This window comes from Chanos chanos, chromosome 16 (genome assembly GCF_902362185.1).
Source record: "Chanos chanos chromosome 16, fChaCha1.1, whole genome shotgun sequence".
Classification (NCBI taxonomy): domain Eukaryota; kingdom Metazoa; phylum Chordata; class Actinopteri; order Gonorynchiformes; family Chanidae; genus Chanos; species Chanos chanos.
The window spans coordinates 5,878,521-5,902,148 of record NC_044510.1 but is presented as its reverse complement, the minus strand read 5'-3'; the positions used below and the strand labels follow the sequence as shown (position 1 = coordinate 5,902,148).

General features: G+C 40.4%; 3 protein-coding genes across 3 annotated transcripts; all 3 read right to left on the bottom strand.

Annotated features, from left to right (window-relative positions):
* Positions 1 to 532: 532 nt before the first annotated feature.
* snrnp70 (small nuclear ribonucleoprotein 70 (U1)) lies at positions 533 to 10,736 on the bottom strand. Its single transcript, XM_030794096.1, has 10 exons — positions 10,557 to 10,736; positions 9,685 to 9,838; positions 9,467 to 9,529; positions 9,266 to 9,320; positions 9,064 to 9,128; positions 8,877 to 8,939; positions 8,683 to 8,764; positions 2,788 to 2,889; positions 2,394 to 2,493; positions 533 to 2,104 (listed from the first exon to the last, which is right to left on the bottom strand). Exons 2-10 carry the CDS (start codon positions 9,829 to 9,831, stop codon positions 1,297 to 1,299), a joined length of 1,485 nt encoding a protein of 494 aa, XP_030649956.1. The 5' UTR covers positions 9,832 to 9,838; positions 10,557 to 10,736; the 3' UTR covers positions 533 to 1,296.
* A 3,483-nt stretch (positions 10,737 to 14,219) lies between these two features.
* Positions 14,220 to 16,195, bottom strand: LOC115829877 (apoptosis regulator BAX-like). The gene is made up of 6 exons (XM_030794049.1): positions 16,174 to 16,195; positions 15,844 to 15,874; positions 15,267 to 15,437; positions 14,868 to 15,003; positions 14,548 to 14,649; positions 14,220 to 14,375 (listed from the first exon to the last, which is right to left on the bottom strand). Exons 1-6 carry the CDS (start codon positions 16,193 to 16,195, stop codon positions 14,220 to 14,222), a joined length of 618 nt encoding a protein of 205 aa, XP_030649909.1.
* Positions 16,196 to 21,048: 4,853 nt separating this feature from the next.
* On the bottom strand, positions 21,049 to 23,172 carry LOC115829852 (apoptosis regulator BAX-like). The gene is made up of 6 exons (XM_030794020.1): positions 23,039 to 23,172; positions 22,891 to 22,921; positions 22,293 to 22,463; positions 21,850 to 22,029; positions 21,574 to 21,634; positions 21,049 to 21,405 (listed from the first exon to the last, which is right to left on the bottom strand). Exons 1-6 carry the CDS (start codon positions 23,058 to 23,060, stop codon positions 21,250 to 21,252), a joined length of 621 nt encoding a protein of 206 aa, XP_030649880.1. The 5' UTR covers positions 23,061 to 23,172; the 3' UTR covers positions 21,049 to 21,249.
* Positions 23,173 to 23,628: the final 456 nt, after the last annotated feature.

Below are 23,628 nucleotides of genomic sequence, written 5' to 3'. Positions count from 1 at the left end.
TCCAAATCGCCAAGATGACGACCAAGTGGTCTGTATAATCAGGGGTGCGCGCAGAAAAAGCTCTCACTGAATTACGCAACGATCTACGTAAGACCAAGGCATCGAAATGATTCGCTTGACAATTCATTCAGTTCACTTTCGAGTCCTGCCTTTTGATTACTCAAGGGCTATCGTTTGTAAAGTATGGACAAAGACATGTATGTGTGTAAGGAAGGAAAACGTCAAAGTTCATTTCTGTAAAAAACAAAAAAAAAGTATTTATTTAAGATAATGAAGATGTTGAACAGAACCAAGTGATGCCACAAAACGGTGAGTGGTTCACATAAGTTTTCAGTTTAAACAAAAAATAATTACAAAAAAAAAAAAAACCTTCAAGAACAAATACTGGTGAACCTACAGTAATCCATTTCTTTCATTTGAAAAGAACATTGTATTTACTTTCTTTGATGTCAGATATTAAGGACACAGACCTGTGTGGTCCACAAAAGCACAAATAAAAAAAAAAAGGGGGGGGGGGGGGGGTGGGGGGGGGGACAACCCAACAAAAACTCTTACATGATACAACATGGCTTCTGGCCTGCCACGGGAACAATGGAGGAGAAGAAATCAAATTTTAACAAAGCCTGATTTGTCTTACATAAGTCAACTGATTTCCAAAGGTTTCCAACAGACCAACCAATCAGCAAAAAGTCATGAACACTGAACAAGCCTTAACTGTTTTGTTTTTTTTTTCCTACACATAGCATTAAGGCTACATGTTAACCAACAAATAATTTAGAGTAAGTGAGTGATGCTTCTAATTTCGTTCCCAAAACTTCCCCTGGTTGCCCATGGCAACACTGAACAGCACAGAATAGCTGGACTGATTTTTTTTTTCTTTTTCAAGAGTTGAATCTGAATTTAGACACAACCACCGAGAAGACTTGGGATCAAAATGGTCTGCATTTCTTCAAGTGGATTTATAACATTAGCAGGCTAAAAAAACCCCCAAAAAACAACCAACCAAACAAACAAACAAAAAAAGCCCAAAACATTCACATTTATTCCTATTTTCTGATCAGAGGGCCAATCAGACAGCTGAAGGGACACAGCCCACATGAGAGGAGCTTGGAATATCAGTACTGTGTTGACACATTATCACCCAGACTCACAAAGGAGCAGTGCATCGTAAGAAGACACTTGGGAGCAGGGACGGGGTGGCTGGGGTGGGGGGGGGGGGTTTAATAGAAAAATGCTATTTTTGTGGCATTTTGAGGAGCCTTAACCTCTCACATTTAACCCTTGACCCCAGCCCTGTCAGTATTCCTCGGCCTGGGGTTCCATTTTGTATCCGTTCTCGTTGGATGTGTAATCTTCTCCCGACTGCATGGAATCCTGATCCATCATCATCATCATCCCGTCTTGAGAGCCTTCCTCGGAGCGGGGAGGGGCGTGATCAACCCGCTCTTCATCCCCGTTACCCAAGCCTTCCTGATCACCGGAGGGCGGGAGGAGAGAGGAGTGACGGTCCTCTCTGCGGTCACCGCGGTCGCCGCGGTCTCCCCTGTCGCGTTTGTGCTCGCGGTCTCTGTCCCTGTCGCCTCTCCTCCTCTCCCTGTCCCTGTCTCTGTCTTTGTCTCTATGGCTACGCTTCCTATCCCGATCTCTCTCTCTGTCCCTGTCGCGGTCTCTCCCTCGCTCCTCCCCGTCCAGTCCCCCCTCGTCTCCCCGCCCTGGCTCTCCCCCGCTGGGGTCATCCATCCCTCTCTCTCCCCCTTCTCCCATCATGCCGTCGGCTAGCCCGCCCACACCCTCCTCTCCTGCGTCCGCCCCCTTCCCCCTCTCTCTGTCTCTCTTCCTGTCCCTGCTCCTGCTCCTCCTCTTCCTCTCGCGATCCCTGTCTCTGCTCCTCTCGCGACTGCGGCTATCTCCCGCCCCGCGCTCCCTCTCCCTGTCTCTCCGCCTGCTGGCGGCCACGCCCTCGTCCCCTGCTCCCCTCTCTCTCTCGCGAGATCGGGTGCGTCGGCGTCTCTCTCTGGACCGGGAACGTCGGCGTTCGCCGCGTTCCTTGTCGCGATCGCGCTCACGGCTGCGATCTCTCCGGTCGCGATCACGGTCGCGGTCACTGAGAGAGAGAGAGAGAGAGAGAGAGAGAGAGAGAGAGAGAGAGAGAGAGAGAAACAAAAACAGGGGGAAGATTATTAGTTATAACATGTTCATGGACAAAGAATTTCCAAGCATTCAGACCAAACTCTGCTGCCTTACACCATAATACGCTCCGTCATAAAATCTGTCCGAAAGGATTTAAAGTTAACTCTCATATCACATGATGTATAAGAGGTCCAACAAGGTGTTTTATTGTCTCTGGGGTTAAAAAAAAAAAAAAAAAAGACACAAAGTTCCACCAAACTCACCCTCCAATTGGTCGATCATCATAACGAGAGGTGTCATCTCTACCGGAGTGCTTAATGTTGACATCTGCCCCTCCCCTCCTGGTACCGCCCAGACCACCACCTGTGCATCAGCAAGAAAGATCCCAGTCAGACAGACCACTAACATCAGCCAACAGCACATACAAACTGAAACTTCCTTTTAAAACCTTCATCACTGCCAACAAATCTAAACCTATTTCTTGATGCTAAAAAAACCCTTGCCTTGCTTATAAATTATTACTCAGATCAGTTTGTAGCTTCACAGTGTATGTAAGTTTACGCAAAATATGAGCTCTGTTTTGTTTTATTTATAGCAAAAACTGATTGAGGTAAAGGAAAGCAAAGGGTTTATAAACAAAAAGAGAGAGATCTTTACCTAGCCTGCGGGGGTGCCATCCTTTCACAGTCCGTCCCCTCTCCACATCCACAAGCACTCTACGCCCGTCAATCTTCTTCCCGTCTGCATGCTTATACGCAGCTGAAGAGTTTGGGTGGGGGAGGGGATGAGAGATAAAGGGGGGGGGGGGCCGGGGACAAAGGAGGAGTGAATAGAAGGGACAGAGTGAGGGGGGGGGGTGGGGGGGACAGAATCGAAAACAAAGGAAAAACAGAAGGAGAAAAACAAAAAAAAGCCCATGAGTTGTCATGACGCCGCTGTAAGGGTGTACTCCAGCTACATACCTTTGTTTGGATACAGCGTATTTAAACATTTAAGGCATCTGAAAAGCAGACTCTTACCTTATTGCAGACATATAAGGAAAAGAGTTGCAGGGAGAAAAAAAAAAAAACTGTGTTCCGTAACATTTTTCTCAATACGTATGTACTGCCAGGTTTTTTTTTTGTTTTTTTTTTAAAGTGAGACTGAACTTGGTATGCAACAAATGTACACCATCTACTAGCAATTTCAAAAGCTTATTCACTTTCACAGATATCACACTATGACGTGAAAATCCATGTGAAATTTGAATGTTTACGCTGAAAAATGCTTTTAGTTATTTATCGGAAGAAGAATAGAGTCAAGGGCAGGGCCACCAGTTCAAATATTCAGTCTGGCAGCACAATCTCCATATGTTCAGCACCTTTTCACAACTTAATATTGCGTTTAACAGGTTTCACTTATTTGAAAGCTGGATATTGGACCAGAGAATTCGGCGTGCCGAGAGGGAGAAATGGTCGCCCAGAGGTGGGTCTGTGGAACAAAGACAACAGCTGACGAGGAACCAATGGAAAACCCTTTTCACAATCCCACTGGATCCATCCACGTGAAGAGGGATTTTTCATTCACACATAGGAATCCCATGGCTTTTTTTTCCCCCCTCAATACAACATTTTAAAAACATTATCTTTGCAAAGTAAGAAAAGTACATAGAAAAATAAAGTAAATATGAAACCTCAGAATGCCTTCCTACATTAGGAAAGCTTGCAAAGAGGTGCAGTGTTTCACCCGTTAGAATTTGTCAAAAAAATTTTTTTTACATATCATCTCATTTGGTGCCGAGTTCCAATGTTTTAATCAAAATCTTTGTTGTGCAATACAACCTTGAAGATAATCGGAATTTTGACTCAACTGTCCATGATGCATTGGAGGGACTGTCTAATAAGAGTGGCTGGATGAGCCTCTAGTGGGGCATTGTGGGAACTGTAGGACTGAATGTGAAACGCTGTCAAGACGGTAGATTTTTCCCCTATTCCTCGCTGTTCTTCAAAATTTGTCTTCTTAAAAGAAACGACTAATTTCAGAATGTTCTCAAACTGTTAAAACTGCCTAGAAACTATTTCAGAGGGCAAAATGTTTCTATTAGGTGGACACTCACACTGTGCTGTGGAAAGAGACAAATCTCTAATCCTTTTTTAAATGAGTTCTCCAAATACTATTAAGTCTGGCTGCCATACCATTTTCACTCACCAAAAATCTCTGCCTCTCTACAATATACATATTACATATGTAGTGCAGATGCAAATCTTATGACATGGTGCATCAGTGCCCATTTGAACTTTGCCTACTCACTATCTGCACTGATTATTTAAAGCACTGTTTCAAAGTGCAAAAGACAATTTCAGCAAATTTAACTTCAAGATTATTTGTTATGCATACTTTTAAATTGACATAAGAAAACAGATTCTCTCTCACACACACACTCACACACCCCCTTAAGCAATTAGCCTTAGCGAAACATCCTCGCGTTCACAAAATCACACATGAACAAAAGACAAAAAAAAAACACACGTCAAAGCAAAGTTTGTTTCTCAGATTTACTGTATTATCTCCAATACACTGCACTACAAACACTTTAATGTGCCTAATCTCAATTAGGTACAATACATTAAACCAGAGTCCTTACATAAGCCTGAGGTGTGTGTGTAGCTTCCTGGTGAATAGTCATAAATGGCATCTTCACGGTTAATGTTTAAATAGCAATCCTTTATTTCTTGTATCTTACCACGTCACCTGATGCACTATCTTACCACAACACTTGGGTAATGTAAACTGCCGGAACCATCTCGTAATGTAGCATGGTGCCTCCAGCTGCTGCCAACCAAAACTGGTGTTTTTCCACAGGCAGTGCACATACAAAGATGCCACACGTTGACACACAGTACATAACTGAACCAGGATCAAGAGATCAGGCGATCCTTTTCTTTACACTGAGGAACTTCAGGAGTGATCCATCTTGCTACTCTGGTACTGAACTTTCCAGGATGAACATCCAATCGCTTTACAAGGAAACGTATTCTATCCAAAGAGGGCCTTACCCACAACCCTCACTAACCTAACCAATCAGAGGGCCTTACCCTTAACCCTCACTAACCTAACCAATAAGAGGGCCTTACCCATAACCCTCACTAACCTAACCAATAAGAGGGCCTTACCCATAACCCTCAAGCTAAGAAATCAGAGGGCCTTACCCATAACCCTCACTAACCTGACCAATCAGAGGGCCTTACCCATAGCCCTCACTAACCTAACCAGAGGGCCTTACCCATAACCCTCAGTGACCTAGCTGATCCGAGGGCCTCACCCATAACCCTCAAAAACCTAACCAATCAGAAGGGCTTACCCAACATCCCTGTATTCTTTTTTTCTCCCCAAAAGAGACAGAACAATTGGGTAAAATTAAACTAGCTACAATGATCTGCACCCCAGAGAATGAAGAGTATCAATTCTGTCCAATCAGAGGGCCTTACCAGCAACCCTCAACGTCCTAACCAGTCAGAGGGCCTTACCAGCAACCCTCAATATGCTAACCAATCAGAGGGCCTTACCAGCAACCCTCAATATCCTAACCAATCAGAGGGCCTTACCAGCAACCCTCAATATGCTAACCAATCAGAGGGCCTTACCCGACACCCCTGTACTTTTTTTTCTTCTTTTTCAAAAAAGTAAGTCAGAACAACTGGGTAAAATTTAACTGCTAATAGAAGACTGCTAATAGAAGACAGCGATCCATCTTGCTAGCTTGTACTGCAGAGGATGAAGATCCGCTGGAAGTGTGTAGAGAATGTACCCAATAGGAGGGCCTTACCAGCAACCCTCAAGGTTTAATCCTCCCTAACTTCTCCATCCAATCACAGGGCCTTACCAAAACCCCTAATAATCCTAGCCAATCAGAGGGCCTTACCATTAACCCTCTCTTTTTTTTAACCAATTAGAGGGCCTTACCTAAAACCCTCAACAACCAATAAAAAACCCTTCATCTTCCAATGCAATGCAAGGGCTTTATTAAAACTCAAGACATAAGTAAAAATGTTATTTAAAGGAAATATTTGATGCTAAACCACTTGTGCTAAATAATAGACACTGAATTTAAATGGTCTGAATAGCACACTGACAGTGATTCAAACTAATTTAACTAATTTGTGCCCCCCCCCCCATTGTAGTTTGGTTAAAAAAAATGAAGCCATCTAAGCAGACCTCTAAATCCCTCATATCCCTCAGAATGTCTTAATGAGCAAGAGTTATGGAAAGGAGAGGCCTGAATCCACTGAACAAGGATCAGGATATTGACAGGAACTCTGAGAATGCTGTCTGCTGAACAAGGATCAGCCATTTATCTCCTGTGTGTTTTAGGGCATGTGACAGGTCTATAAGGAACTGCTGAAAGATCTTCCCTGACTCCATCTGTGCCCAACTATATGAAAATCTTCTGACTCCATCTGTGCCTAACTCTATGTGCAAGTGTGTGTAGGTTCCTTTTACTGGTTTTAGTCTGTTAAGGGCAATCTCCCCAATTAGCCTACTCCATTAAAGCCATCACAATGTGTGTTAGTGCAAATTAAGGAAGAAATACTCTGGAAGATTTAGACGTACAGAGTCGCGGAGAATTTTGAAATGCTACTGTTCAGAACGTCGTAGGAGTCGACGTATAGTGCCTACAGTGAGGCATTTACCCAAAAGCTTTAACACTGAATTCATCTGACTATCTTTTCCACTAGGTTTAACCCATAATCAAACACTACTGCGACAGCCACTGCCCGCTGGGGGATTGACTCACAGAGCAGACAGAATTTTAACAAACACAGATGCACGACAAAGGGGAGTCCACTAGCTGTGGCGAAATATGCCTGAGTGCCTCTGGTGAGCATCGACCACCACTGACGTCACCCACTATACACCAGTTACTCTTTTTTTTTAAGCTTTTTTTTTGTTTGTTTGTTTGTCTGAAATGTGGAAAAATACTCTTGCTCTAATCCGTCTGAATAATTTATGAGTCTTAATGTGTTTGAGCACCTCCATATGTATGAGAGGCGACTGCAACCATCTGGCCGACCAACAGAAGGCTGGATGTCTTTTCATGCTTTGATTTAACAACAACAACAAAAAGTCTAAATCTAACAGAGTATAAAAGCAGATTCCTTCTCAACGTTTGGTGGCTTTAATAGAAGAGGCTAATGGTGGGCACCTGGACCTTCGCTAGACCCTGACACTGGGGGACATTCAATGGCCAAAACATTTCAGTTTCCATTTCTCTAACACAAGAGAAAAAAAAAAGAGACAAGAAGCACTCACTCAATTGAAAGAGGAAAGGTGAAAAAAAAAATGTTTTGGACACTGAACCTAGTCCTTGTTTCTCCCCTAGCAGTAGATGAGGGTGTAAAGAAATCTTACCCATCATACAAACCCATCATACCAACCATATACTGAGCTGTGGTAGTAGGGTGTAGATGTATCAAAACCCATCACCATGATCTGCAAGCCAGCTCTGGCCAATAGCCATCAGAGATAGGCGGCTGCAGTAGCAATGAGAACAACACACAGTTAATACACTGAATAGGCCTTTTTTTTCTTCTTTCTTTCTCACTCATTCCAGCCTCAGCTGAACTAAGACAAATAAATGAAATAAAACAACGCCTTCATTAATTAGCTACGGTTTGGTTAGCAATCACGAACGGGTGTGGTGACACAAGGTGACTGTTAACCTTTGTCACAAACAAGAGTTTTTTGGCCTTATGCTTACCGTTTCCTGCTCCGGACACAAAGTCACACTCTCTCGTACATGGCCTACTGCCTAAATGTTAGAGATGCCATAGAGTGGCAAGACTCATCATAAATTTGGAATCTACATGCAGCCTAAAGGACGACTCAGAGAGCATCAACCCTGCCCCGCAAAGAAATCAGCTGAGATCCATTACTGATCGGCAGGTGTGTTGGACTTCAACACTCACACCTGATAAAATATACACATATGCGTGCGCACACACACACACACACACAGAGGACAGAAATACTCCATACACAAAAACAGACATGGAAGAGTTTACGGTGAATCAGCCACACACACACAAACACACTCGTACACACAAAGACACCGAACCTCTGACATACTAGACGAGAAAGAACATACTTTCACGTTGCCTAAGAAACGAATAGGCGTGGATTTTCTGGGATTCATTTTCCAGTCATTTCATTAACTTTTTTTCTTTGTAAAAAATTAACCAGTACTTAAATTCATATTTGATACAAGTGGCCACACCTTTCTGTGTCACTCAGTCCTACAGAGTTAATCTAGAAGTGCGTCTGCAGAATGATTGAACTGCAGCTGGGATGGCAAAGAGATAAAAGATGATTCTCACTTATTTGTTCTTATGTGGCTTTGAACTTTCAGCCCCCCGATATTTACAAAGCCTACTCCAAGACTCAGTCAGCCTAAACATTCTAATTATCTGTGATGTAATCATGCTTTATGACATCACACCTCTTGAGTGTTACACAGCCCTAAAAAGGGAGTCACAGATCACCATTAATAAGGTCTGAGATTTCTTGGCTACTCACAGTGCATGTCTCTCTCGTGCTCATACTCGATGAAGGCATAACCACGCGGCTTCCCAGTCCTTTTGTTGTATACGATGTAGATCTAAAGGGGTAGAGGAAAACAGAAAGATGAACATGAGATGGAATGAGACATGCGTCAGCCAATAGAAACATTAATTTCTGAATTAGCGTTAGCATTAGCACTCGAAACTTACGCGTTTGATTGGACCATAAACCTCAAACTCACGCCGAAGCTTGGACTCTGTAGTATCATAATTCTACATTGAAATAATAAAAAGAAAAGGTTAACAAAGCAGCATGGTACAAGGCCAAACATTTAAGACATACAATCTGACGTTTCAATCAGTAACACTTTTCAGCTTTTCAGTCGATAACACTTACAATTCGAGCCACAAACAAGGTCTTGAAAGCATCTCCTTGGGCATTGGGGTCATTATGAGGGTCCCCTGTGTACAGAACACATGTGGACATAAATACGGTCTCAAAGACAGGTCTGCTGACAAGTCAACATTCCTGTTCTGCAAAGTCACAAACTAAGTTTTACAGCAGAAGACTTTGATGCCATCAGAGTCAACACACTCACAGAGTTTCAGCTCAGCTTCGACCACTGTCTGCCTCCTCTCCATCTTTTCTCGTCTCTGAGATTTAAAAAAAAAAAAAAAAAAAACAGTGAGGCATTGCATCAGTACTGCCACAAACACCTTTTCAGTCACACACACTCCACATAAGTAACCTGTACATCCTCACTCCCACACCCTTTACAGGAACTGGTTCATTCCCTCACCTTCCTTTCCAACCTCTCTTCCCGAGTCTCGGCTCTGGTGGGTGGAGGGGCATCTCTGGGATCCTATGAATGGCAAAACCATTAACACACCATTAACAAATGGCTGCAAGAGAACTCCACTAAACTAGCAGTACCAAGGCACACACAATGGCTACTTTATATTTTAATGCACGCTTCAAGAAAAAAAAAAAAAAACACTAGATACTGTGTGGTTGTACCTCAAAGTGTCGGATGTAGGGAGCTATGCCAGTGTAGGGCTGGTTGTGATGTTTTTCATGCGGGAGTTTTTCTAACTGTGGCAGGAATGGTATAGGGTCCCGCGGGGCAAAGAGAGCCAGCAGGTTAGGGGGAAGAAACTGGGTCATCTTTCACCTGAAACAAAGAAGCAGTACTGTTTAACTGAGATTCAGAAGTCGTTTACATTTCTCGAAAGGCATTTCATTTTCACAACCAGGACAAAACGAAGACACCACACACACACACCCCCCAACTTAACGAACTGTGTCTACTTAAGGCTATACCGGAGGTGCTCTTTAGCGTTCAAAAAGCGAGCTACAAATGAAAGTGGTTAATGGTTAGTTCAAGTCAACTCACAACTGCTAATATAGCTAGCTCAAATTATAATATGATGCCGCATCAAACAAATAATTGCCACTAGCTTATACCTGCAATGTAAACGCCGCGGCGTCTCTGACCTCTGGTAACACGTTCAAATACAGGTAAATTCAGCTGGAGTCTCGATATCCTGACTGTGCTTTGTCTTACGTGTGCTCGAAAGTCACGCAGCTGCAGCCCTTGCGTCCTCAAGAGTACGTCTGCGTCTACTCGAGCTAACTACGCAAGCCAAATCGGTCCGGCAACTGCATAAAATTATGTACTAGACTCTTTAAAAGAAAGCACGTCTTCGGAAAGACTAAAACACCTTAATGTGTTGCCATTGCTATAAAAACTACAAATTAAAAGTAAAAAGTTAGTAAACTGACAGGAGCAAAGGTAGCGAGATAAAAGATTATTACTCTTTTGGCGTTGCGTGATGTGCTAGTTACGGGGCTTAGACAACCCCTCTAGGCCTCGTGCGGGTCATATTTACCTCAGCTCTTCATTCAATCTTCACCAAATATCCTGTCCCCTCGAATGGTGATCTCTTCGCAAGGCTAAAAACTAAACCTTGCAAATTTCCTCTTCGGTGTAATTGTATAAATGTGTTTTATTCACACACAACTAGCAACGTGCCTGTTTTCTCTGAATAAGTCTCGCCTTGGTTCGTCTACCTAAAATGGCGGGAGGCCGTATGTCGCGAGCTTGTTGATTATCTTCACGACACTTTTCATCAGGTTAGTCACACTTTACGACAGAGTCGTTAACAATTTTGAACAAACTCTAATGTAATTAAGCAATGCATGTTGGCAACATACAATTACTGCCACCACCTAACAACAACAACAACAATCATCATCATCATCATCATAACACCCCAGTAGCCATTTAGCATCAAAAGAGAGGTTGTGTCCTCATTATACCTCAGAGGATTCTTCGTGCGTTGATATTTTTTTGTTGCTGTTGTTGTTTTTGATTTTACCCCCCAGTATAATTCCTTACCCACAAAGCACTGAAAACAACGTGTTTCATACTTATTGAATATTGAAATGGAAGAGACAAGAAGAAATATTTGAAAATGTTGTTGGAATGGCACACTGGTTAAAAAACAAACACACAAACAAAAAAACTATACCTGTACATTAATATTCTACCCCAAATTCACAAATTAAAACTTAAAGCTACATTCAGCATTCAGTGATCAAACAAATCCAATAACACAGTTTAAATAAATCAAACAAAATGAAATAGTCATATAATTTTAGTCCAGCTGGAACACACAAAGACCCAAAACAAAAAGAATCTTTACAGCAAAAAATATAGTCAACTAGTAACAACTTCAGTGTTGTAAGAGTTATATCACCCCCCCCCCCCCCCCTCTCTCTCTCTCTCTCGCTATAAAAAAATACACACACACACACACACACACACACACATATATATATATATATATAGACAAAACAAGAAAACAAATCAAAGTGCTGGACATGGGGAAGACGTCACAGAAGAATTCAAACAACTTCAACACCTGAACTGTCAGAGACGACCAGTATCTATACTTTGTAAGCTATATCTGTGGGTACTAGAAGAAACATCTTAGTATGAATTTGGATTCTTTTCAAGGTGTGGTGAAGTAGGCAGATACTTTAATTCTCTTATGTAACTTACTTCATTATATCCAACGCTCAATCAGAACCAATCTGAATTTTGTATGCATCCTAATATTCTAAGACTCAGGGTACAAACCACATTGACCATTTATTTTGGCCACCACTCAAAGATAACTTTTGATGTGTTATTTCTCACCAAACGTGTATTTCCTCGCACATCTCTCTTCATTTATGATTTTCTCATCACTAGTCAGAATTAGTCATTCTGAACTTGACATATTTGCTGTATGGTTTCAGACTATGTAATTATGCAACTCTAGTCGTTAGGATAGTATCGTATTTAGAGTGTATTGTGGTGTACTTACACATTAATGAGATCTGTTTTCAGACATATATATTTCCAGAATTTTATATGACCAAGCTTTCAAAGACACAGGAGACATCATCACTCAGGGGAGAGAGTACAATGATAGGGGATTTAATCCTAAAGACATGTCAATGAGCCTTTATGGTCATTATTCAAAAGGAACACAGGCAAGAACACAATATGTTTAATTTAGTGCAGAACAAGAAAAGGGCCTCACTGTTGGTGATAGCTTGGTAGTTAATCTTTCAGGTTACTGATTTAAAAATTATATATGCACAACCAAATTTGCACACTCTATTAATATTCTACACTTCTCAAAACAATGTGCAAACACAGGAATAACGTTATTATGGATGATTGTTGCAATATGTTGTAGTAATGTCATTGCTAATCACAGGACCAGATCTGTGGGGTAGAAAATGACGTTTACTGAAGCACTGAGTGTGGTCATGCAGAGGTGCTGGTTCCGCTGAATTTGAGTGCAGTGTTGACACACTGTACACTATAGCACTAGTAAACTTAACAGATAGCTGCATTAGTTTAATAGGCCATGAAATGAACTGAATAAACTGGATATCCTTTTAGCTATCCCTGCATTCAATAAATGTCTTTTTTCTTTCTTTTTTTCTTTTACTTTTTAAGGAATCATACCCGCTATTTTTCTAAAAATGGTAAATATGTTATATATGACACGTTCATAAAAGCAAACATTATTCCCACTTTTTTCCAAATACAGGTTTATTTGGCAAGTTGCATCGTAGTATATAATCTTTAGGAAACAGGATAAAACATCAGAAAAAATTACATAACTTTAAAAAAGAATGCAAAAGTATACCAGTGGAATTACTTACACAGGTCCACTATCACCGTTATATATAAACTGGAGAGACTTTCAAAATATTCACATTCTAAAGGTAGAATAGAACAAATCTGAATGCAATCTTCAAATGCTTGCAACTCAGCCATGAAAAAAATGCATGACAGCAATGCTTTCAATTTTAAATTAGTTTGCTATGAGTAAAATCACTGAACAAAACCAACAGATTGTCATTCAAGTCACTATAATAAGATCCTATATTACCATGTACAGAACCACTGCAGGTTTGCAGGAGTGCTATTCTCAGTACCTGAATGGATTTTCCTCCCTGTGATTAAAACATAATTATCATTTCTGTACGTTACAACGATAAACTGCCACTTTATTTTCTTTGTCTCTGACAGGTTTATAGATAAGGCAGTCGTTATGAATTTTTGGCAACTAGGCACTTAAGAATGCTAACAACCTTACTTACAGATGAGGTAAGTTACAAAGATGATTCTTACACATATTGAAGAGTAACCATAATCAAGTATACATCTTATCTGTGCAATACAATCAGTGCGAATTTTATCTAAAAATATAACTTTAAGGCAATGCAACAGTCATATAAAAAGGTTCCTACAGGTCTACTGCTTTATCTTATTTGCTTGTTTTGTGCAAAGAGGTAGAAACATTGTGGTTCTCACAAACCGGACAGTATTACATTGCATTGGGTGGACTTGATTTGCACACTGGTGGATGCCTCCGTGATGCAGATGGCAATGGTACAAGACTGCAACTCCATCAAAAGCACTGAAAGTATGTGAGGTGTCTGACAGCTGCGTACCTCACGGGGACAACAGAAACATGATGTCTGATCACTTGGAACCACAGGAAAACATTAGTACATTAAACATTAGATTGTTATACTAATTAAAGGAGCTGCACGGGAAATAAAGGTACACTGTCATTCATTGTCTTATGTTTCCTCAATAATCAAACAATAACGTCAGCAAAACTACGGTTATGCCTTGCGCATCCCCAAATCCAGTTACAGATAAGCATTAAAATGATGCCGTCTTAAGCTAAGGCACAGTTAACCCTTCACAAGAGTACCATCAGTCAGTATTATGGATATTAGTACGGACATTTGGCATCCAGAATGGTTTGTTGTAAATATATTAGAAATGAGATAAAAGAGCAGTTAGTAAGCTTCATATCTAATGTAAACAGAAAATGTCCGGAAAGTTGAAATCAGGCGTAAACCAGGTGAAGGAAGCTACAGTACAGATGAAACCCACCCATAGATTCTAGAAGCATTTTTGAAACGGAAACTCATTACTGTCCTTCAATCCTCTCTCCTCCCTCTCTTTCTCTCTCTCAGCTGTTTTTGTTCAATCTCCACACAATGAAGGCACCAACGAGGACCCCAGTGATGAAAATACCAATAACGCCAGAAAAACGGCAGATGGAGTTGAAGGATGACATTGAGAAACGTTCCAGTGAAAACTGGGTCACTTCTGAGATGCATGTTATCTGTGCGTAAGAGGACAGAGAAAGGAAATGTCAAAGAAAGAAAGTGAAAGAAAGATTACTTTTTAACATGGATGGTATTCATGCATACATGTTAGCAATATGGCTTACGATAATGGAAACAGAATAATGTCTGTCACTGTATGAATGTGTGTTTGTGCGTGTTGCCTCTTACCCATCCTCCCACATTGCGTATCCAGTCCAACAGTTTTCTCCTGAAGAAATCCATGGTTAAACTGATGATACCGTCTATCATTGGGAAGTTATCCCGCGCCATCTAACAAAACGAGAAAACAAAACAAAACAACTTTTACATCTTCCTTCAGACATACTATAGTATGGTGTCCAACTCAACCTACAGAGTTTAGAATATCTGGAAGTGTCTGTGAGTCAGGGAGCAGACAGCTGAGAGAAGTTTTATTTTTTCTCCCCTCTGATGACTCTGGGAAATGTAAAACACAGAGCACACATCAAAGGGGAAACTGAAATGGGTACCATGGCGGCTAGTTTCCCCACTGAATAGAACAGGACAACAATCCTTCCCCAGTTAATCTGATCATCTCTGAAGACTTCCTGCACCAGCTTCGTGAAACTCTTTTTGTCTGCCACACGCCCCAATCCATCAATCATGCTGAGAAGTGACAGAAATAGACACAGGCATTAAAAACCAACATCTGACACAAACAGGGAACTGCCATTGTACATTAATGTCACTGTACGCCAAAGTAAAGCTGGAACTGGCTCCGCTGTTTTTTTCTTCCTGTGTGGTACTCACATTCATGCTTGAGTATTTAAGTTCATTTCAAAACAACTCATAGGGCAAGGTGAAAGTATGTTTAGTTTGCCTTTAAGTGGAACCCAAAAGTGGATGAAGTGCTAAGAGAAAAGACTAACGCATTAAATTCTGTGTCCTGATCCAGTTTGTCCCCGATGATCATTATTGTTTGTCCCAGTTGATGGACCAGTTTCTGGTCCTGCGTGTTCCTCGGGCTCTGAGAATCAGGGAGGAGCACAGGGGCAGCATGCTGCTGTTCTGTCACCTCCTCCACCTTCCCCCGCACCACGCTTTGAGACGGGAGAAAAGAGGAAGAACTTAGAGTTACTAACAAGAAGAAGTATGGCCCGTTATGTGTTTTTTTTTCCTTTTTTGTTCCCTTTTGTGTTCTTGAGATAAGGCTAAATAAATAAAAAGACAGATAGGTAATTTAACATGAATTTCATTTTGTTAATTACTTTTACTTCCTACTGTACTAACAAGACACAAGGTCTAATTTGTAGACACAAGGTCTAATTTGCTCTGAAACAAAAGAGAAAGAAAACACCGAATATTTTGACATAAAACACTCTTAGCTTGGGAACCATGGAAACTTTTTTAATTAGGACCCTCCGTCAATACAGCCACACCTCAGCTCACGAAACATGAAATAATGAAACTGAGTGGCGATGAGACTAAAGCAAAAGTGAAACTCACTCAGTCAACACAGCCTCTCCAATTTGGTCTTCTGCAGACAGATAAAAGAATTGGAACACAGAGAATATATTCAGGTATATGCAGCAGGCGATTGGTAGAGGGATGAGGGGGGATGCCATCCCCCTTGTTAGCAAAATTACCAAAATGCATCCCCCTTGTTAACCTGCCAGCCCCCTATCTACTCTATAGAGTAGTGTCAGTGACCACTGGGCCAGCCCCCCTGTTAAAAAATAAGAAATCACCTACTGGGTATATGTATGATATTATATGTATATGTAATAATGATTAAAAAAATCTTTACAGTGCCCACAAACGTACGTCATGACGTACCTGGTGTCCCATCACTCTCCATTGCAATATAGAAAGTTTGACGACTTCCTTAACTAATTCGCTTTCTTTTTGGTTATCCTTGTCTGCTTTTTTCTCTTCCACGTCTTCTTTCTCTTGAAAGCTTATGACGTTCCTCAGTAATCACTCAAAAACTGAGGATAATCGACATTTTAAAAAAGAAAAGCAGTGAAAATGTACTGTCGGTGTCCTGAACGTCTCCAAGAACCTCGTGTCCTCTTGTTCAGTCGGCATCTACTAAAGGCGTTACCGCTTGACTTACCGGCTTACGAAGTCTATAAGGTCATTGCCCGTTCTTTACACGCAGACGCCCCTTTTAATAAATACGTTGTAGTAGGTGGCATATCTAAGGGGAGCAAGTAGACAAGCAATAAATAAATACCCTTGTCTGAGGTCCTTCAGTGCAGTGGCGCAAAGAAGCTGGAGGTATGTTTAACCACGGCGGCAAATTTTTACTTTTGGTGCTACAAATGTATAATGCGGCATATTTTGACGGTAAGATTTGTTGTGGCAATGACAGGTTGGGATTTAACAACTTCACACGTTTAATAACTTTAAAGTCGAGATAAGTGTGAATGGGGCCACTAAGCAGCGGGATTCATACCAATGTGGGAAACGGAATTCAAATAGTGCATAGACTGAAATGAATTTCTGTTTTCCGGTTATTGTAGGATGCTTGTAAACCGAGTGGAAATTTCAGAAATGTGTGCGTGACAGCGTTTGGGGGGGGGGGGGGGGGCGTAAGGGCAATTGTGTGTTTTATATTAAGTTGTATTGTATCGTGTGATTACAGTAAGCTTTACCATGTGTTGTGCTTCACTCTTAGTGTAGTTACACATCGAACATTCTTATGTGCTGTGTGACACTCTAAAAATCTAGTGTGGTTCCAGTGAAATACTTGAACCATAAGTGCTGTGGATGGAGTGATTGAGACAGCATTCAAAAGAGGAGAGAGAGGTAAGATGTCAGCCAATGAGGATAAATATGGGAGAAATAAAGTCCTTGATATGTTGTGTCCCTTTCTGTCCAGTGTTCAATACAAGTGGAATAATATACCTACTGATGTGAGAATGGCAGAGCCCCTTCCTATAATTCTGCCAGAAACAGAAAACTCATTTTCACATTATACCTGAACTCTGACTAACCCAAACTACTGTTGTGCTTACGTTAAATTTCCCCAAATTACTGGTAAAATGTCATGGAAAGGTTATATTCTATAGGGGAACCTATTAATAGTTCTTTTCAACTCAGCAATGTAGGTCACTCTTGATAACAGTATCTTCTAAATAAATACAGTTGTTAAGTGAAAGCTGTTTTGATGTAACATGTTTTACTCTCTCTCTCTCTCAGTGGCGGTGGGTCCTGTGTGTGCAGGAGTCAGTTTGGGACAGTGTTGTTGCTGAGGTTGAGAATGACAGGGATGAGGAGGGTTCTACTATTGGCTAATTCAAACAGGGCTGTGGTGGATGCTGCAGTGCAAGAAACCCAACAGCAGGGGGCGACAAATTAAGTCAGGACACCTCCACACATAAGACCCAGAACATTTCCAGGTTTCTCCTTTCACTAGCACTCCTTTCACTGATTTAAGTCTACCAGCCCAGCCTGCTGTGAGTAGGTCATAGGGCAAATACGTCATCAAAAACGTCAACCTCTTATCAGTGTAACAGTGACCGATACTCAGTCTCTTAATGCTTACTCTGTGTGTGTGAGTGTGCTCTCTCTTTGCATTTCAGTTCATCCCCTCCTGTACGCCACCTGTGGGTGGGTCTGCGTATCCACCCACACTGTTATGTGGCGTTTCTCCCTCCTGCGCTTGTGTTGTCTCCCCTCTGCCTGGACCTGTCCTCATGAGGCTTAGACTACCTCTCCAGGCCTCGTGCAGGTCATATTTACCTCAGCTCCTCATTCAGTTTTCTCCAAATATCCTGTCCCCTCGAATGGTGATCTCTTCACAAAACTAAGCCCTGCAAATTTTCTCTTCAGTGTATAAATGTGTTTTATGCAAACATAACCAGCAGCGTGCCTGTTTTCTCTGAATAAGTCTCTCCTTCGTTCATCTACCTAAAATGGCTGGAGGTTGTATGTCGTGAGCTTGTTGTTAAGCTTCAGGACACTTTTCATTAGGTGAGTCATACTTTATGACAGAACTGTGAACAACTTTGAACAAACATTTAAGGAACTGCACAATGCATGTACCCAACATACGACTACTGCTACCACCTGACAACAACAACAACAACAACAATAATAATAATAATAATAATAATTAGAATAATTAGAATAATTAGAATAATAATTATAATAACTCCTCAGTAGCCATTTGGCATCAGGAGAGAGGTTGTGTCCTCATTTAACCCTTCAAAGGACTCTTCAAGCTTTTCATTTTTATTTTTAATTGGTTCGTTTTTGTTTTTTTTTGTATTTTTTTGTATTTTTTACCCACAAAGCACTCAAAACTACGTTTTATGATTGTGGCATTTATGATCCTAGTTCCATTGACGCTGAATTTTGAAATGAGCAAGAAACAAACAAACCTGCCAACCCAGGGTTTTCTTAAAGATGATGTTGATACTGGCTTTGTTCTTTTTTGCAGGGAGCAGAACAAAGCAGCATCTTCCAACTGCTCTCTCAGAGAACATGTAAAGCTATTTTCCTGATGTAGACATACTTATTGAGTATCAAACTGTAAGCAACAAGAAGAAAATTTGAAAATTTTGGTGGACTAACACACCAGGAAGAAATTACCTATACGTTAATATTCTACCCAGAATACACGGATTCTTCAAATGAGCTAACTTCAGTGATAAAAAAAAATCCAATAACAAAGTTTAAATAAATCAAACAAAATGAAATACTCATATGGTTTTCAGCTAGAATACACAAAGACCAAGAACAAAAAGAATCTTTACAACAAAAAATATAGTAACAACAGTGTTATAAGAGTTATTTGTCATTTTTGAAAAGTATCTAGTACATACTGCTGAGAAAAGGCAATTACTCATTATGTGTAAGAAACAAAAACAAATCCAGATGTTTGACCCAGCTCAAAGTAAGAGTCATCAAGAAGAAGTTACGGGAGAACTGAAGCAACTTCAACACCTGAATTGTCAGAGACAACCAGTATCTAATACTGGTAAGCTATGTCTGTGTACTAGAAGAACCATTTTATTATGAATATGGATTCTTTTCAAGGTCATCTTATTTTGAAGGTCATCCATTTTTAAACAAAATAGGTATGGTGAAGTAGTCCTAATATAGGCAGATACTTCAATTCTCTTATGTAACTTACATCATTATATCCAACACTCAATGAGAGCCAATCTGAATTTTGTGTGCATCCTAATATTCTAAGACTCAGGGTACAAACCACATTAACCGTTTATTTTGGCCACCTTTCAAATATAACCTTGGGTATGTAATTAAATGAATGTCATTTTTTGTTGTTGTTTTTACTTTTTAAGGAATCATACCCGTTATTTTTCTTAAAATGCAAGACATGTTATATACGATAGATGGATAAAAGCAAACATTGTTCCAACTTTTTCCAAATACAGGTTTATTTGGCAAGTTGCATCATAAGTATATAATCTCTTAGGAAACAGGAAAAACATCAGTACAATTGGCATAACTTTAAAAAAGAATGCAAAAGTTTACTGGTGGAATGACTCTTACAGGTCCACCACCACGATATATAAACTGGAGAGATTTTCAAAACATTCACATTCAAACAATAGAATAGAATAGACCTGAATGCACCAATAATCTTCAAATGCTTGCAACTCAGCCGTGAAAAAAAAACATAACAGAATGTTTCAATTTGAAATTAGTTTGTTATGAGGAAAATCACTGATCAAAGCCAACAGATTGTCATTCAAGTCAGTCACTATGTTAAGATCCTATATTACCATGTACAAAACACTGCAGGTTTGCAGGAGTGCTAATCTTAATCCCTGAATGGATTTTCCTCCCTGTGATTAAAACATAATTATCATTTATGTACGTTACAACGACAAACTGCCACTTTATTTTCTTTGTCTCTGACAGGTTTATTGATAAAACAGTCGTTATGAATTTTTGGCAACAAGGCACTTAAGAATGCTAACAACCTTACTTACAGATGAGGTAAATTACAAAGATGATTCTTACACATATTGAAGAGTAACCATAATCAAGGATATGTCTTTGTATGCACCTAATGCATGGAGTATAATCAGTGCAGAATTTATCTAAAAATATAACTTTATTTTAAAACAGGATAGCAAAGGCAGTGCAACAGTCATATATATATATATATATATATATACATACATACATATATATACATAAAGATCCTACAGGTCTATTTCTTCATCTGATTTGCTTGTTCTGTGCAAAGTGGTTGTGCTTATCACTTCCCGTCCAGTAATAAGAACACTGGGCCTCTAACAAACTGGCCAGTATTATATTGGGTGGATCTGATCTGCATGCCGTTGGACGTCTCAGTGATTCAGACGGCAAAGGTACAAGTTTGCAACTAAATTTGAAGTATCTGACAGCTGCATACGTCACGAGGAAAGCAGAAACATGGATTCTGATTAACTGGAACCACAGAAAAACATTAATGGATTATAAATAGATTATTATACTAATGAAATAAACGGAGCTGCATAATGAAAAATGAAGGTAGATTGTTATACACTGTCTTTAATGTCCTTCTTAAAGCATAGATTTGCTAACATTAAAGTCAGCAAAGCTAGGGTTATGCCCCCCCCCCCCCGCTTGCATTAAGGCACAGTTAACCCTTCACAAGAGTACCATCTGTCAGTATTATGGACATTAGTACGGACATTTGGCATCCAGAATGGTTTAGTGTAAATATATTAGCAATGAGATAAAAGAGCAATTAGTAAGCTTCATATCTAATGTAAACAAAAAAGGTCCAGAAAGTTGAAATCAGGCGTAAACCAGGTGAAGGAAGCTACAGTACAGATGAAACCCACCCATAGATTCTAGAAGCATTTTTGAAACGGAAACTCATTACTGTCCTTCGATCCTCTCTCCTCCCTCTCTTTCTCTCTCTCAGCTGTTTTTGTTCAGTCTCCACGTAATAAAGGTGCCAACGAGGACCCCAGTGATGAAAATACCAATAATGCCAGAAAAACGGCAGATGGAGTTGAAGGATGACATTGAGAGATGTTCCAGTGAAAACTGGGTCACTTCTGAGATGCATGTTATCTGTGCGTAAGAGGACAGAGAAAGGAAATGTCAAAGAAAGAAAGTGAAAGAAAGATTACTTTTTAACATGGATGGTATTCATGCATACATGTTAGCAATATGGCTTACGATAATGGAAACAGAATAATGTCTGTCACAATATGTGTGTTTGTGTGTGTTGCTTCTTACCCATCCTCCCACATTGCGTATCCAGTCCAACAGTTTTCTCCTGAAGAAATCCATGGTTAAACTGATGATACCGTCTATCATTGGGAAGTTATCCCGCGCCATCTAACAAAACGAGAAAACAAAACAAAACAACTTTTACATCTTCCCTCAGACAGACTATAGTATGGTGTCCAACTCAACCTACAGAGTTTAGAATATCTGGAAGTGTCTGTGAGTCAGGGAGCAGACAGCTGAGAGAAGTTTTATTTTTTCTCCCCTCTGATGACTCAGGGAAACGCAAAGCAGAGAGTACAAATCAAAGGGGAAACTGAAATGGGTACCATGGCGGCTAGTTTCCCCACTGAATAGAATAGGACAACAATCCTTCCCCAGTTAATCTGATCATCTCTGAAGACTTCCTGCACCAGCTTCGAGAAACTCTTTTTGTCTGCCACACGCCCCAATCCATCAATCATGCTGAGAAGTGACAGAAATAGACACAAGCATTTAAAACAAACATCTGACACAAACAGGGAACAGCCATTGTACATTAATGTCACTGTACGCCAAAGTAAAGCTGGAACTGGCTCCATTGTGTTTTTCTTCCTGTGTAGTACTCACATTCATGCTTGAGTATTTAAGTTAACTGCAAAACGACTCATGGCGCAGGGTGAAAGTGTGTTTAGTTTGCCTTTAAGTGGAACCCAAAAGTGGATGAAGTGCTAAGAGAAAAGACTAACGCATTAAATTCTGTGTTCTGATCCAGTTTGTCCCCGATGATCCTTATTGTTTGTCCCAGTTCATGTACCAGTTTCTGGTCCTGCATGTTCTTCAGGCTCCGAGGCTTAGGGAGGAGCACAGGAGCAGTATGCTGCTGTTCTGTCACCTCCTCCACCTCCCCCCGCACCACCCTTTGAGACAGAGAGAACAGTGGAAAAATGTAGAATTATTAACAAGAGCCCTTTTCTTGAAATAGATAGACAGACAGATAGATAGATGGATATGTGGATGGATGGATGGATGTAGATCAAATTAGGTCATCTAACCTGAATGTCATTTTGTAATTATTTTTACTTTCTATTGTACTAACAAGGTACAAGGTCTAATGTGTAGTGCTATAAAACAAAAGAGAAAGAAACACCAGCTTGGGAGACATGGAAACTCCTTTCATTAGGATCCTCTGTCGATACAACCACACCCCATCTCACAAAACATGAAGTAATGAAGTATAAATGTTAAAATGCAACGGCAGTTATAGAAAATACTTTAGACAAAAGATTCAACCTGTATGAATGGACTCAAAAATGGTAAATAAACTAAAGTGAAAGTGAAACTTACTCAATCAAGACCGCTTCACCAATCTGGTCTTCTGCAGGCACATAAAGAATTAGAACACAAAAAGTATGTTCAGATAGATGTACATAAAGTAAAACAAACAACGACAAAAACATCTTTACAGGATACACAAACGTACATGATGACTTACCTGGTGTCCCATCACTTTCCATTGCAATACAGAAAGTTTGACAACTTCACTACGGTTTTTTTTTTTGGTTATCCTTGTCTGTTTTTTCTCTGCCACGTCTCCTGTCTGTCAAAAGCTTATGAGGTACCTCTATAATCACTCAAAAACTGAGAACAATCGACATTTTTAAAAAAGAAGCGCGACGGATACGAACACTACTTATCAGTTAAACACAATGGTATTTTCTGTGTTCCGAATATATACGAGAACTTTGTGTCCTCTTACTCAGTCTGCAGTGGCAGTGGCCGATTGACTTGTTAGCTTTTAGAATCTCTATGGTCATTGGCCCTTCTTCGCACGCAGACGCCCCTTTCAATAAATATAGCGTTAACGGCTTTTGCGTTATTATTGCGCAGCGTTAGCTTTCATGAATATACCGAGCTAAAAAGATTTTTGAGTTAAGATTTTAATCTAACTTCTTTACGAGTCAGTTTTCGCAAAATAAAAAGTAAAAAAACAAAACAAAACGCCCCCCCCCACACACACACACACAGTACGAATTAGCCGAATTGTTCTTTCGCAGTTTCAGAACCTGAATTGTTAGAGATTTC